Here is a 16,775-nt window from a genome sequence, read left to right as displayed (position 1 = left end):
GACACAACGACGAAGAAACGCTTTAAAACTGAAGGCAGCGCTAAACAGGACGAACACATGGTGAAAAGACGACACAACGAAGAAGAAACGCTTTAAAACTGAAGGCAGCGCAAAAAAGGACGAACACATGGTGAAAAGACGACACAACGACGAAGAAACGCTTTAAAACTGAAGGCAGCGCAAAAAAGGACGAACACACGGTGAAAAGACGACACAACGAGAAGGACACGCTTTAAAATGAAGGTAGCACAAAAAAAAAGGACGAGCACACGGTGAAAAGAGAACACAACGAGGAAGACACGCTTTAAAACTGAAGTTAGCGCTAAAAAAGACGAACACATGGTGAAAAGACGACACAACGACGAAGACACGCTTTAAAACTGAAGGCGGCTCAAAAAAGGACGAACACATGGCGAAAAGAGGACACGAGGAAGGAACGCTTTAAAACTGAAGGTTGTACTAAAAAGGACGAACACATAGTGAAAAGTCGACACAACGAAGAAGAAACACTTTAAAACTGAAGGCAGCGCAAAAATGGACAAACACATGGTGAAAAGACGACACAACGAGGAAGATACGCTTTAAAACTGAAGGCAGCGCAAAAAAGACGTACAGGCAGTGAAAAGACGGCACAACGAGGAAGAAACGCTTTAAAACTGAGGGTAGCGCTAAAAAGGACGAACACACAATGAAAAGACGACACAACGACGAAGAAACGCTTTAAAACTGAAGGCACCGCAAAAAGGACGGACACACGGTGGAAAGAGAACACAACGAGTAAGAAACGCTTTAAAACTGAATGTAGCGCTAAAAAGGACGAACACATGGTGAAAAGACGACACAACGACGAAGAAACGCTTTAAAACTGAAGGCAGCGCAAAAAAGGACGAACACACGGTGAAAAGACGACACAATGAGGAAGAAACGCTTTAAAACTGAAGGCAGCGCTAAAAAGGAGGAACACATGGTGAAAAGACGACACAACAAAGAAGAAACGCTTTAAAACTGAAGGCAGCGCAAAAAAGGACGAACACACGGTGAAAAGACGGCACAACGAAGAAGAAACGCTTTAAAACTGAAGGGTGCGCAAAAAAGCACGAACACACGGTGAAAAGACGACACATCGACGAAGAAACGCTTTAAAACTGAAGGCAGCTCAAAAAAGGACGAACACATGGCGAAAAGACGACAGGAGGAAGAAACGCTTTAAAACTGAAGGAAGTCCTAAAAAGGACGACCACATGGTGAAAAGACGACACAACGACGAAGAAACACTTTAAAACTGAAGGCAGCGCTAAAAAGGACGAACACACAATGAAAAGACGACACAACGACGAAGAAACGCTTTAAAACTGAAAGCACCGCAAAAAAGGACGGACACACGGTGAAAAGAGGGCACAAGGACGAAGAACCGCTTTAAAACTGAAGGCAGCGCAAAAAAGGACGAACACACGGTGAAAAGACGACACAACGAGAAGGAAACGCTTTAAAACTGAAGGTAGCACAAAAAAGGACGAACACACGGTGGAAAGAGAACACAACGAGTAAGAAACGCTTTAAAACTGAAGGTAGCGCTAAAAAGGACGAACACATGGTGAAAAGACGACACAACGACGAAGAAACGCTTTAAAACTGAAGGCAGCGCAAAAAAGGACGAACACACGGTGAAAAGACGACAAAATGAGGAAGAAACGCTTTAAAACTGAAGGCAGCGTTAAAAAGGACGAACACACGTTGAAAAGACGACACAACAAAGAAGAAACGCTTTAAAACTGAAGGCAGCGGAAAAAAATACGAACACACGGTGAAAAGACGACACAACGAAGAAGAAACGCTTTAAATTTAAGGCAGCGCAAAACAGAACGAACACACGGTGAAAAGCCGACACAACGACGAAGAAACGCTTTAAAACTGAAGGCAGCGCAAAACAAGACGAACACACGGAGAAAAGACGACACAACGAGGAAGAAACGCTTTAAAACTGAAGGTACCCTATTGAAAATTTGCCCGATGCTGGGCATAGTGGAATCCATCATCCATCATCATGGTGGATTATGGTAGTGGGTGGCATGCTGGGTGACGGGTGGCATGGTGGGTGCTGGGTGACATGGTGGGTGACGGGTGGCACGGTGGGTGCTGGGCGGCATGGTGGTTGCTGGGCACGGCGGGTGCTGGGCAGCATGGTGGTTGCTGGGCACAGCGGGTGCTGGGCGGCACGGTGGGTGATGGGTGGCACGGTGGGCACTGGGTTGGATATCATCGTGGGCGCAGCACGTCAAAGGCAAGTTGTGTGATGAATTGAAGGAGCAGCCATTGCCATTCGGAAGCTCATGACGGGTTATCTTTATGTGATGTTGAGTCTTGTGAAGTGTACAGTCTGTATATACATGTTGCCAAGATGCGGCTAATTTCATGCCATAACAAATCAATATGTAAAGCACCATACTACGTAGCATATCATCACACTTTATTGAAAAAGCATCACTGGACTTGTACTGTATTTACTTTTCCACTCGCTTGCTCTGGCGTCCTGCTTGTGTAAAAGAGAGCTCCAAAGGTGCTTTCGCAGGGAAGCAAGGTGGTTCTCCGGATGTGGTGCAGGTGGCATCATTGGATGGTCACTTATGTATTTCGCCAGGCAGTCTAAAAGGAGAGTGCAATAAATATATAAGTAAATTGTTTTTCCAATGATTTCTAGCAATAAGTGAATGAAGGAAATCTGCTCTAATCACTTTCAAAAAAAGTTTAAGATAACAAAATGCAGCAAATGTCACACACAAACATGCTACCCAGGACGCAAGCCAGCACAGGTTTATTTGCAGTGAGTGCATACACATGCATCACATTGTTTTGCAGATTTACATGGAATTTTTGTATGTTTTTTGCCAAAGGCACGCCTCTTCTCATCTGGAGGTTGGCTTAACTGCAAAATTTAGACACATGGGAGCTGTACTCAAAGCCTTATGGGGTGGATATTTGGCTTCTGATTTTGCATAATTTGTCTGCTCTTCAACCACCCAAATTCCTGTCAAATTCAGAGAGCCACAATTTGGCTACACTGTCTCTAACGCATGCAGGGGAGCTGCAAGGTGCAAGCTGTCTGATTTGTCCATTCTATCATTTGTTAGCTTTACTTGTTGCTCGTGCAGTTGGTGAGGAAGTCGTAACTTTAGCATTTGCCATATAGGCATAAAAGATTTCATGTAAAAGCTGTATAATGGCTGGCTTGCAAGCTTTATTTAGCTGCAAATGATGACAACTAATGTTTTAAAGTGAAGCTTTTTTTGCCTCTTCTCCCAACATTACGGGCGCTGCAGCTGCTATGGTCTTGTCATGCGTGCCGTTGGATTTCTTGCAACATTACTAGATGGCGCTCACCTCTGCACATCCTGACCGGCGCTGCTGCCCCAGCATTTCACCGTTAGTGTGTATTGCACATGCTGTGCTGGTTTTAATTTCTATGCGAGAAAAATGCAGCTGCTGGGCTGTGATAGTGTAAACATTAGAATCGTCCTTAGTCTGAAGAGAGCGCTTTGAGCTGGAATCTCAACAGTGTGTTGGCCATGTATGTGGAAGGAGCCCATTAACACGCGCCAGCAAGGCGTGCACTCGACGTCGAGGACACCCAGACTTGAAAGAAGTGTCACACAGAACAGGAGCGTCTTCGCTACGCAGTGAAATGTAGTGCAGACCGCGAATTTATGTATACATTGTATACATACAATTACAATAGCTAATTGAAGTATGCACAGCCTCATAATTCAATTAAAGTTTAATATTTCTGCCATGATGCGGCGCGCCATGTGAGGCAATGACAACGCTCCATTCCTTCTCAGAGATTATGAACAATGACTCGCAACAACGCCTCAAGCAAACACATCTCCCTGTGTGTTCTGTGGGCTATGCAGACAAACAGAAGTGGTGCATGCAAGGTAATGCTTAACATCAACTCGCCACTTTCGTATTGGACTAAACACTGAAAAAATTACAAACTTGCCAGTAACATCACCGTTAATTATTGTCAATCAAAGCAAACAATGTGTGCTTCGTGTACATCGATTCTCACAGTGCATGGGATCTGCCATTTTTTTTCTACTTTTCAATCTCCATATTGCTACTTTGCTAAGGTAACCTACATCTTCAATGTAAAAAAAGCCCAAAGACGCATCTTCACGTAATACAGAGCAATCTTTCATGCTCGTCTGTTTAAAAAAAACATATTTATGTAGGAAATGAAATCTTCGGCAGAGTGTTGATGCGACTACAAGAGTACTTGGTACTTTGATCCATAAAACAATTGAATCTTGGCAGAAGAATGCCAGTTACAGCCACACTATACAGTCCTTTCTAATCCAGGCTGGCGGAAAGCGCTGGAATTCCGCATGATGCCCAGCACCTTGCTTTTCTTGGCACCGACAAGAGGCATGAAAATTTTAGGATGCTTTGCGTAGAACAACATCAGCTATGCAGATCAGAGCGTACATGCGACTAATGTTCGAGGTGCTTTCTTTGTGTAGCAGTTCTTTCCTCATTCTTATGCTTAAATAAAATGAGATCACTGAAAGTATGCCGAAAGTGCTGATAGGCCATGTCTTACAAACTTCAATAATCAGAACATCTAAAATCAAGAAAGCGGCTGACAGATGGAATAGCACACAGTGGTATGAAGGTTATAAACATGGATGAGCTGCCTCAGAAAGGCTGACCAACTTTTGAGCTATCTTCGTCAAAAGTGGCCTGGTCAGCCTTGCCATGTTAGTTTTAAAGGACTAGTAGGGTGACATCACGTGCAGTTGTCAGTGGCAGCTGGTTGTAAAGGGAGAGACTTTAAAGAGAATGAGCGCTGTCGTCTGACGTCTGTAAGCATGGTTCCTAAGACGAGAGCACAAGACCGTGAGAATAGGAAGGCGGCGAGAAAAGAAACAAAAGAAAAGGAGAAAAAAAGAGATGCCAAGAGGCAAAAAAAGAAAGACAAGAAAAAGAAGGGCATGGGAGCGTGTTAAGGAAGTGAGGGGTTAGGGAGCATTCAGGAGTGTCATTGGCGGCATCTTTCTGCCGTTTTAGAAGAACTGGTCAGGCGGTCAGTGTGCGAGTAACAAAAAAGACCCCAAAAGATATCAGTTGAAAGAATGACTTGAGTAGCGTAGCAGCAACGCGTCGGGTAATGTTGAAGAAATTAAGATGGCGACAAGGAGTCTGGGATGCAATGTATGTGGTAGCTGGCAGGCAGAGGCATGGTGTTTTAGGGATGTCAGCCTCAGTAGCTCAACGCAGGTGTCGTCACAGTGGTATATAGAGCTGGTGATACCCTTTGTGACTGATGCGCAGAAAAACGTATCCTGGCATCTGGGATTTTGGATTGTGGTGGTGAGGGTGTTCAAAAAATATGATAGAAAACAGACAAAAGGGGGGAACTGAAAGTGGAATAACAAATAGGAGGGTTACATGAGCAAAAGCGGGCGGAGGCAGGTGTACATGGGAAAAGGGGTCATACAGTTGATATAAACATTAAAACACGAAAGAATATATTAAATTGAGTAGTAAGCAGGTAAAAATTAGAAACGGTGGAATAGGTGAGGTTAAGAATTAAGTTTAGCTGGTGGCACAATGTGTTTTGCGCCTTGGTGGATGACATGAGGCTTTTCGATTTAAGTTACAGCTTTAAAGTTTTTAAAGATTCTAAGTTGCTGTGTTAAATTGATTCCCATTGGATGTAGGCATTTAAACTTGTGTATGAGGTATGATTCCAGATATTTCCTCTAGCGAGGTGAGCGGAAATTTGTAGTCTATAGAGCCTTGCTTTGTCACATATGACATGTTCATTGAAGTGGCTGGCTACTCCTTTAGGTAAATTGTTTTGTATCTGCGCGGTGACCGTTCAGTCTTCTATGATTTTTTTGTCCTGTCTCACCTATGTATTATTTGCTACAAGTGGCACATTCTAGACAGTAGACTACATTGCTTGAGTAATTTGATGCTGTACTTATTACTGTAGTAGTAGATTAAATATGTTTGCATGTAGAGCACCCGGGCGCCCGCAGGGACTGGTTCCTAACTTCGTTGTTGTTTTTAGTTTGGCACATACAAGAATATCCTTAATATTATAGTGTTGCATCTCAAGACTACTCTGGGCAGGGCGGGAAAAATCTTGTTTCTGGTTGCTGGTGAGAATTGGGTAGTATTTATTGAGGATGTTGTTCATGTTTGGGAGTGTGAGAATTTAGTAGTAAGAAGAGGCGCTGTTCTTGTGATCCTAGGGTAGGGCTTGAGCACGTCGGCTCAGTCAAGTTTGGTTGCATCGGTGCAGGCTTTCTGAAGGGCACTCTTTGGGTGGTTCCCGTTTGATAGGGTTTCTTTAGGGTGATCAAGTCTATCTATGTAGTCTTGGTTTTCAACACACATGTGACGTAGCCATGTGCTTGGCCTTTAAAGATGCCTTCTTTGCAATGTGGCTTGATGGTGGCTTGTATATTCTAGGTACTGTTGTTTGTCAAAAGGTTTCCATACAGCATTGTCATTAGTGTCCCAGTGTCAATGTATATTGTTTAGTCCAGAAAGTTTATGCGCTCCACTGAAGATTTTGATGCGAATTTTATTGTTGGCTGAAAAGAATTTAGAAATCCTACATATTTATCTAGGCTGTCTTGACCATGTCACCATATTATGAATATGTCGTCTATGTATCGTAGGTATGTGTGGGGCCTGTCAGTGCAGCGCAATAGGAAGTCTGTAGAATCCCCATAAATATGTTCGCATAAATATGTTTTCCCATGTACATCTGCTTCCGCCCGCTTTTGCTCATGCCACCCTCTTATTTGTTATTCCAGTTTCAGTTCACCTCCATATTTGTCTTTTCTTTATTCTATTTTTTCGAAACACCCTCACCAACATATTCCAAAATCCCAGGCGCCAGGATACCTTCTTCGGTGCCTCAGCCACACAGGGTATCGCCACTTCTGCATACCGCTGTGACGACACCTACGTTGAGCTACTGGGACTAACGTCCCTAGAAAGACCGTGCCACTGCCTTCCAGCTACCCTATGCACTGCATTCCAGACTCCTTGCTGCCATCTTAACTCCTTCTAAATTATCCGACGCATTGCTGCTATGCTACTCAAGTCATTCTTTCAACTAATGTCTTTTCGGGTTGTTTTTGTTACTCGAGCACTGACCGCCTCACCGGCTCCTTTAAAGCCACAAGAACATGCTGCCAAAGACACCCCTGAATGCTCCCTAACCTCTTGCTTCCCTAGCACCTTCCTATGCCCTTCTTTTTCTTTTCTTGTTCTTTCTTTCCCTCTTGGTCTCTTTTTTTCTCCTTTTCTCCCCGCCTTCCCACTCCCACTATTGTTCCTACGTCTTAGGAATCATGCTTACAGACATCAGGTGACCGCGCTCATTCTCCTTCAAGTCTCTCCCTTTACAACCAGCCACTCCCGACAACTGCATGTGACGTCACTCTACTAACACTTTAAAACCAACATGCCGAGGATGACGAGGCAGCCTTTGAGAAGATAGGTCCTCCTAACGAAACGTTGGCCACCCTTTCCGAGGCACTTTATCCCTGTTTATAACTTTTACATCCGAATAATCAGAATAGTGTTTTGAAATTGCATGGCTGTGAATGCTGCAGATTGTAAAGCAGCACATCAGTTGACCACAGTCAACACTTTGGACGGCAGTAGTTTAAAAAGCTTCTTTTAGACCATACAATTTGCCAAGCTGTGTCGGAACCCAATTTTCTTGAGAAGCATTATTTCAAAAAAGTGAAATGAAAGCTGCAGCGTGAAAAGCTACAATAACGCATGCCAAGTCTACATTAGAAATTTCAAAGACAATGAGGTGCTTAAATGTTCACTTCTGTTAAGACAATTAGCAGCAGGTGAATGCAAGCTATCAAGGTCCTGTCAAAATTAACCGCTCGTGTAGCCACCCGACTTTCTTGATTGTTTTTAATTGAAACTGATTATGGGGGAAACTTTGTGGGCGATTTTCGCCGGAAACCCATATCCCGAAATTATCTTGTGCTGTTTTTCATACCCACAGAGACATTTAAATTGTGTGTCAAGACACAGTGCATATACAGCAGAAGAAAAAGATATAATATATAGGCACTTGCCTCATTCTTGCTTTGGCATTTCTTGTCGCTCTGTATACATCATGTAATGCTAACTCATTCAGATAACTTGTAGATATGCAGTTATGTTTCTCAAATGAGGTGACTGTTGACTTACTCTTCAAAGCAGCCACTTTCTCCGGTGTTGCCGGAAGCTTCCAAGATGCGCGGCACATTGTCCGGCAGGCCTGTCCAGTCAGGCTGCTTTCACCTGCTTGCACTGGTGTCCACAGGTGCCATGCCACCTCTAATGGGCACTTTCCGTCGGAAGCAGACTTGAATATGTAATGCCACTTGTTGAGTGGCATCACAAATCCCACACCAATCTGTACCTGCAATAGATATGAAGTGTTTTTTTCCTGAGCAGTATTCTTAACACTAAAACGCACTTGTATAAAACAATATGATATAGGTTAATTAGATCCGTCAATTTCTGATGCAACTCTATAATTTCCTATTTCTGCCCCTCGAACAAGTTTAAAAAAAACTGGGGTTAAACCCAACCTCACCAAGAAATTCATTTTTGTGTAAAGGATTAAACTAATAAAATTTTCCCATTTTAAGGGCAGCAAACACTCATATTTCGTACAGTCTAACCTTGCAATAATGAAATTAACAGAGAAAGCGAAACAATTGATTCAAATAGGCGCACCGCCATGCAGAGAACAGTGCAAGAACGAGTGACGTCAAGGCCTCCAAGATTGCAGTGTCACACGGAGAACAGTGCAGCACGTTACCTAGAGACCTACGCGCGCCAGTCTCCAAAATCCACCACCATCACACACTACATGGCCTTGTTCTAAAGAACATTGGAGACATGCCTTGAAAGTAAGATTACCCTTGCATGGTTGAAAACAAGTGAATTCCCTTGTGGGCTCTGAAAACCACTCGCACCACTCACTCATCTCAGCAGTTATATTTTCGTCATGACTAAACTGCAGCGACGAATGCGCCAAGTCCCGTCACAACTTCAAACTTCAGAACTCAGTGTGCACGCTCCTTTTACTGCGACCAGGTTTGAAATGTTTGTTGTAACAGTACAGCGCTAGTACAGCGGCAGCGGAATTCTCTTTAGGGACAATTGCACCTTCTACATCTTTTTGTAGGTTTTTGCGCAATATGTGCGTTGCTGTTTTTTGTCATTAAGCCCTTCAGTTGATGTCTAGCGCCCGTTCAGACTGTGTCTCTTTTGTGTGTGTGTGCCCTTGCACTTGTCATGATGTCCAAGTTCAGCTACGACCAACTAGAACTAACTTTTGCATTAATCAGAAGTACATATTAGCACGCTTTATAAAAAGCCAAAGAATTAGCACTATGCTGACCGGAAATGAGAAATGGTAAGAATATTCTGGCTGAAAACAACATTTCATGTTTATCAACGCTGACGGGCAAGTAATTAAGGAAGTTGGTGTACGTTAATGTTTACCTTTTGAGTGATACAAGGGACAGAAAGAAGACAACAAGACACAAAAGCTACCAATTCAACATTAATTTTGGTGCAAAAATTTAAGATAATATTTATACTGCGTGTGCCCTTGCACTGCACAAGCGATCTTTTAAGACAAAGGGCACAAGTTGCAATACAAATGTACAAAATCATGATAAACAGTACTTGCATAAAAATAGAACAAATAAGCACGGAGTGATCACTATTCCGTGTCATTTAGAGAGTATTCCTCTTTGTAATGCAATCATAATGAGCACTGGCTGACAGATGTCCCTCTTTTTTAAATGGTATGCCTCAGTGATATTGTTGATCAATCGGTTGCCTTAAGTAAACAAAAGAGATGAACAATCTAAATCTGGCGTACATCACCAGTTGTGTCAATGCATTGTCAAGTGGGACGAGCATGCTTGTCCCTTGAGTGAATAATGGTGCTCTCCTGGGCACATGCTTATACAGCGGCCAGTCTGCCCCATGTACAAGACCGTCTATTCTTAGTACGAAGATGGTGCAGAGTGGCCGAACTCCGCGGATTGCCAGCGCGCATTGCATGGCTGTGCAACGGAGCTAAGCGGCGCAGGCGCACAGGGGCTTAGAGGTGGGACTTCATGTCATGTGTCATCTGCTAAAGCATGGCGTGCTCCCGCACTTTAGCAGATGACACGAAGCTGCACATCCCCCCTGCGCCATGCACGCTGGCACTCCGCGGGGCGTGGTCACGCTGCGTCGTGTTCGTGCCAAGAGTTGACGACCCTGTGCATTTGACCAAACATACACATGAACAGAGGCATAGAATACACTACTAATGACGGACACAAGACATATTTAGTGGTAATTTATACAAATCTCCTTTGCCTGGACGCCTTTCTCAATGCGCTTGTGGAATGCTATGCACACATATTTCGAGAGAAAAAATAAAGTAGGCAGGTATGCCGCACAGTCCACAAGTGAACTGAGAAAAGCGAGCAGGCAAGCGAGGTACGCTTGGTTAAACATACCACGAAATATGTCTAGTGTGTGTTAGGGGCAGTGTACTGCATTCCAATGTTAGGAAGCTGACAGGCCAGGAACTAAATATGTACCAAAGAAATCACCACATTTTACTGAGAAGACCGGCAGGCTCGTCTGACTTGGCCGTGCATTGCCGCGATAGGGCTTTAGGCCAGATTAAATTAGTTTATCTGTTTCCACCCACGGTGAAAAATTGACAAGAGAAATCAGAGAGGCATACCACAAGACGTGTGAGCAAGCCCCCATTATGAATGCATGAAAAAAGGCATCCTTTCTAGATGACAAGGGATAGAAATTAGTCGGACTATTCACCTTTTTTTACGCAAATACTGTTTATTGTGATTTTTTGCCTTTGTATTACAACTCACATTTTCCTTCTGAAGGAACTTGTGCACAATATAAGCACACATTCAGTGTTATTTTTATTCCTTCTATCAAAATATTCAGTCATCACTGGTCATGTTGTATGGTCTCCCTTCCTTCACTGTGTAAATTTTGTCCTCAAGTTATACGAACTGACTGGCAAACTCAAAACGACACTACAAATTTCACCTAGAGGATACGGCTGGTTCTCAGAAAATGCACCAATACGGCGACAGGTGTCTGTTGGCACACTGTAGCAATAATGGGTGGAAGCTACCTTTGACATTGCTGCAATACATCAGTTGTCACATGGCTACAACCCTTAAGAAACAACAGAAATGTAAGTGCACAGCAAAAACAAGCAGGTTCATCAACCACAAATTTGACTTCAGCAGCCAGAACATAGACAGTTTCATGTAGCTAAAGCATTAACTAATATGTGGAAAATACATGCACAAGCACCCTTAGCTTGAGATACCTGCATACCAACATAAAACCATGAGTTGCAGTGCATATGATGCTTGTTCTTGACACTAGTATTTTGTGAAAAATACTTTTTGGATTACGTACCATGCTTTCAATTCATTTGCCCAGTAATCAAAGGCTTTTGACAGCATTACACTTTGTACTTGCTAGTTGAAAATATTCTCACGTGAACAGCACCAAGCAGAATAAATAGAAAACTGCCCACTGTGCTAACCAAATATGTGGAGAGACCCAAAGTAATAGAATTATTTCTGGACCGCCGTAGACTTAGAGCTTGTTGGCTGATAGTCACTATTAAAATTACACCACTGCCAAGCAGATGTTCTGTGTGGTGCTGTTGAAATCAAGTTCACTTGATGAGCAACATAGCAATAACCAGCAAATGCTTTAGCAATAGCGAGCAGGCAATCTTGCATGTGAAAAACTGCATGCTTATTTAATGATAGTGCATCAATAGACTGAACTATGTACCAACTATGTGGTCTATGCAGTATAGACAAAGTCGAAAACGATGCAACTGGACACAGACTCTGCCACAATGCCTACTTGCATGAATGGGTATAGCTTAAGAAGAATATAAATAAATGTAGAGAAAGAAAGCAAGCTTACTAGAAAACTCTTCACTGCTGTAGTACTTACAGCAAAGTGAATACTGGCCTTCATTTACCATTTAAAGAAATTCAAGCTCGTGTCTATTGTTCCGGGAACTTGAGAAATAATTGGGAAAAAATGGAGAAGGTTGGGCTAGTTGGCGTTGACACAGCTCCTGTGACATAGTTACTAGCACAAACAAGGCGTACGGAATAAAGGTCGGACTAGCCAAAGCGGTAGACTTCAACTGACAAGCTTTATTCAGAAGAAACATGCAAACAGGCCACCGCATGCTCAGTTAATGTGGAGACAGATGCATAAACGAATGTGCCACATAGGGGATAACGAAATGCACATAGAAGCTGATAAGCATCCACAAGAAGCCATTACAAAGCATTCACCAGATTTTTCTGAAGACACAACACTTATTTATTAGCTGGTACCAGTGATGGAGTGCTTATGCATTCATCAGCAGCTTTCGAAATGCAAAACACCTCAAACATTTCCCTATATAACTGCCTGGCAAACTGACTGAGCACTTGTGTGCTATGAAAACATGGGGAGCACTTATGGGTACTTTAACAGTGATCAGCCAAGTAGCCAGCGCCTGTGAGAGCATTTACAGCATTCCGGTACTCCCCAAGCCACTCATTCAGGCACCTGTTTGTTCAATATACCACTTTCCACAGGGAAGTGCAATGTAGCATACCACCACTACATTTCAGTTAACAAAGCAGGTGACATGCTCCTTAGTGCATGTACTTTGACGCCCGGCAATGTTTACCAACTTGCATATTCTTGTGAGCATTAGCGGTGCTGAAAAAATGCCTACACCAAACTTGTTCGCCACCTTTCTTCTAGGCGGTGGGACACCCTGTGTATGTATGGCGGAGCTGCACGGCTACCACTGGGACATGCGTTACTGCACGTCCAGTGGGCAATGTGGTAGTGCTAATGACTTTCTTGTTGTGCTGGCTTTGCTGTTAAAAACATTGTGGGTGTTTTCGAACAGTGTTCAGTAGGATTCAAGTTCACACATGAGTTGCCAGAAGATGATCACCTGCAATCATTCGATATTCGTATAATTTTAAATCATACTTTCCTTATTATATATACTCTCTTAGGAAAACGAAGCCCTTGCTCGACTACCGTTTGGCATACTCCATGTTAAAGGATGCATAGCTCCTAGCTGCCCGAGAGCTGTTCTGGTTAAATCTTGTGCACCAGGTTTCCTGCAGCGCTCAGCAACAAGCGAGCCATTTATGTAGGGCCGGGTATCTCGATAACACTTTGGTGTAAACTACTGGGAGCCTCATTAAAGAGGTAAAAACAGATCTGGCAGCTGCTCGGTGCAATAACGCACGTGCCAGTGGGCGCCCTGTGGCTGTGCCATCTGTACATGGGGTGTCCCACCACCTAAACAATGTGGCAAACCAGTGCAGTGTAGGTGTTTTCTTCAGCGCCACTAGAGCTCGCAAGAATGTGCAGGTTGGTAAGCAACGCCGGGAATCAGGGTACATGCACTAAGGAGCATGTCACCCACTTTTTTAACTGCAATGTGGGGGTGGTATACAAGATTTCACTTCCCTGTAGAAAGTGCTGTATTAGACAAAAGGGCAGGTTCTTGAATGAGAGGCTTAGGGAGCACCGGAGTGCTGTAAACACTCTAGCAGGCACTGCCCATTTGGCTGACCACTGCCGAAGATGTGCTCGTAAATGCTACCTGTGTTTTCAAAACAAGCAAGTGCTCAGACGGTTTGGCAGGCAGTTAGATAAGGAAATATTTGGTGTTTGGCATTTCAAAGGCTGATGATGAATGTGTAAGCACTCCTTCACTGGAACTCACTGATAAAGGAGTGTTTGTTGTACCTTGAGAAGAACCTGCTGAATGCTTTGTAATGGTTTGTTGTGGGCAGTATTGGCTTTGTTGCGCATTTTTTCCTCCCATGTGGAACATTTATTTATGCATCTGTCTGCAGATATTTTTGAGCATAAGGTGGGGTCTCATTGCGTGTTTTCTGAATAAAGCTTGTAAGTTGAAGTCTAGTGCACTGTCTTGTCCAACTTTTTTCAATTAGTCTTGTTCGTGCAAGTAAACCTCACAATAATTGTAATACCAATGTTAAACAATGGTAAGCATGCTGCATGCTTAGACCTGTGACATATTTGGCCCATTACACTTTTAATCCTTACGTGTGCAGAAACTGCACAAGCGTGTAGCCTAAATGAAAAAAAAAAGTGGATATAAAAGGTGTAACACAGGAAAGTTTCAAATCAATAAAACAAAATAACAAGAGGTAGATATAATGTGTACTAAGCAAAATAAAATGTAACGTGCAGCCAAGTGATTGATGCAAGAAAAAATAAACCTCAAGACATGTTAGGTCTAGTTTTAAAGTGAACAAGGTAATGTGTACATAACGTCTACAGACACAAATAAGCAGCAAGTTGAATAAAGTTGAGCAGATATTTAGCCTATTTAGTAAGCACTGCTGAGTAATATGTCCATAAACTTATTGACGAATGATACCGAGATCCTACTTTTGCAAACACATACACTTCAGTCATACCTGACCAGACCATCCGATTACACACAGTGCTGCTGCAGCCATAGCTCCTCCCTGACGTGGACACTGTTGTTGGTCACGGCCTTGCCCCTGCAAGATAGGTTCTGTGTTAACTTATAGCAGTGGCACTTTAAAGAAGTCATTGTGAACACATGCAAGGAGCACAGAAAAAGTCACAAAAACAATGTTTGCACCACTGCAGGGTGGGAACAGAGCACAAGGTCAAAGTTACTGATGAATATTGTGATAATAGGGACCTCTTCATGACAAAATTTTTAAGACCTACAGCTACAGTACATTACAAACAAATGTTTGTTTACGTAACAATTCATTTTTTTTTTCTATCAGTTAAGCAACTTTCCCTTGTCATCTCTAGTTATGTCAAAACACCTTGTCTCAAAACGTAAGCTGTAGTAGTAGCAAGCCGTAATTGCTTAAATTTTTTTGCCTGAACCCTATGAGGGAGATTTTGTGCGCGACGGCTTTGAGCGAGAAAACGGGCCGTCGCGCGGACATATCGCTCGTTCTTTGTCGCCTGGTTCTGGAAATCTAGAATTCGTCGCTCGTCGCCCAGAAGTGCTATGAGCGAACAGACAATAGCGCGAAGCCGGAATTGTACATCAGTCGAGTACTACCGCTTGTTGCACGGAACAAGCAAACGACTATTTTGATACGTGCAAGGTTAAGAACCTACTGCAAGACTTTAAAGAAATGTTTTACGCTGCTCCTTTGAGTAAAACACAGCAAACTAAATTAATAAAGCACACTTTTGGCCCGTATTTGCTGCCCTCATACCGGCAACACCGGGGAGACGGCTCTCAATGTCGTCGCTCGCATAGGGTACGACTTGTACGGAACGAGCTAGCGCGACACCCATCTACATCGCGTCTCTGTCGCGCGCAAGACCGCTCGCATGGGGTACGACTTGTAGGGAACGAGCGAGCGCGACAACCATCTACATCGCGTCGCTGTCGCGCGCAAGATCACTTGCATGGTGTTTATACTTTTTCCCAATAACTGCTCACAAACCGACAACCGCGTAAACAGACATTATTTTCAACCTCGAAGCATAAGTAAGAGAGGAAACGTCATTGCAGTAAGAATAGGTAAAGAGGCAGATGAGTCTTTATTATCCAGCTTTAGCAGAAAAGTGGCAGCTCGCGCAAATGAGGACTGTTGCCGAACCTAATCCCTCTCACCGGAAGGAAGCGCTCACCAAGACTTTCAATTTAGCATTAAGCCAATAAACTTGCGCGAGCAAATTATGTCAACCAACGCTCAGCAAGCATCGGCACAGTCAATGTCGTCGCGGGAGTTCGATTTCTTACGCTCGCAAGGCACTCTAGGCACACACGAGAAGCAAGCACAGCATGCGTGTACTCACCTTTTAAATGGTACGATGCGGTCGAAAAGCGCCCTCCAAGTTGCCGGAGCTGCAAAGTTATTCCCGCATACATGCAGTTGCGTAGTGGACGACCTGCGGAACGCTAATAATGCGCATCATTTCTTTGCGGCGCCCACCGAACTCTCCACAACCACCACGGACAAAGGGAACGCACTCCATGGCATGAAAATCGTTGGTCCACGTTTGCCTGGCGCACCACGCATACCGCGAGTTTGCAGCGAGACACAAGCTATCTTCTGGCACTTTTGTGCACGCGAACTATGTCACAATTCATTACAGCAAACGCAAAAACACGATCAAACAAACACATCGTAGCAACTCGTACGACCGACAGCACACGTAAACAAGAGAACAAGATTGGTGGATGGATACTATGAGCAACCACTTTGAAACGGGATGGTGGGTGGCGCCACCTGTGAAATTGGGAGTTTGGTTGGCCTCCGCTATGACTAAAATAATAACCAGCACACACTCGCTTTGTGCCTTGTTGCGAACTGCATATAGATGTTGCAATACATAAACTACCATCGCACAGTTTATATTATCCGCTATACTTTAGCGCAGAAAGAAATTCTATGACGTGTTTTCGATTTCCAGGAGCTTCCGTCGCATGCGGGCAGTAAAAAGATGGCCTTCGAGATTCGCGTATGCCATTCTTAGGAAGCCTTCTCTGGGCTGTAATTTGAAGAAATATATATAGAAAGGTTTAGTAAACAAGAAAAAAAAAGGTGTGGAAAGTGAGGGGGTGGAGCCCCTAGCCCAGAACTCCTCTGGCTTGTGCGGTCCGCCGT

At 43.6% G+C, this 16,775-nt stretch overlaps 1 protein-coding gene across 1 annotated transcript; it reads right to left on the bottom strand.

Moving 5' to 3' along the window:
* Positions 1–2,446: 2,446 nt before the first annotated feature.
* Positions 2,447–16,315, bottom strand: LOC142584594 (uncharacterized). The gene is made up of 4 exons (XM_075694711.1): positions 15,964–16,315; positions 14,583–14,669; positions 8,236–8,449; positions 2,447–2,643 (listed from the first exon to the last, which is right to left on the bottom strand). Exons 2-4 carry the CDS (start codon positions 14,622–14,624, stop codon positions 2,468–2,470), a joined length of 432 nt encoding a protein of 143 aa, XP_075550826.1. The 5' UTR covers positions 14,625–14,669; positions 15,964–16,315; the 3' UTR covers positions 2,447–2,467.
* Between the last annotated feature and the right edge of the window lie 460 nt (positions 16,316–16,775).

This window comes from Dermacentor variabilis, chromosome 6, assembly GCF_050947875.1.
Source record: "Dermacentor variabilis isolate Ectoservices chromosome 6, ASM5094787v1, whole genome shotgun sequence".
In the NCBI taxonomy this organism is placed as follows: Eukaryota; Metazoa; Arthropoda; class Arachnida; order Ixodida; family Ixodidae; genus Dermacentor; species Dermacentor variabilis.
Note: the sequence above shows the minus strand (reverse complement) of the source record. Positions and strands in the feature narration are given on the sequence as shown.

Coding starts and splice junctions, on each gene's coding strand:
- LOC142584594 (XM_075694711.1), bottom strand. CDS start 14,624: ATGGCTGCAGCAGCACTGTGTGTAATCGGATGGTCTGGTCAG. Junction 8,450..14,582: donor TAATCGGATGGTCTGGTCAG/GTATGACTGAAG, acceptor TATCTATTGCAG/GTACAGATTGGTGTGGGATT. Junction 2,644..8,235: donor GAAAGTGGCTGCTTTGAAGA/GTAAGTCAACAG, acceptor CTCTCCTTTTAG/ACTGCCTGGCGAAATACATA.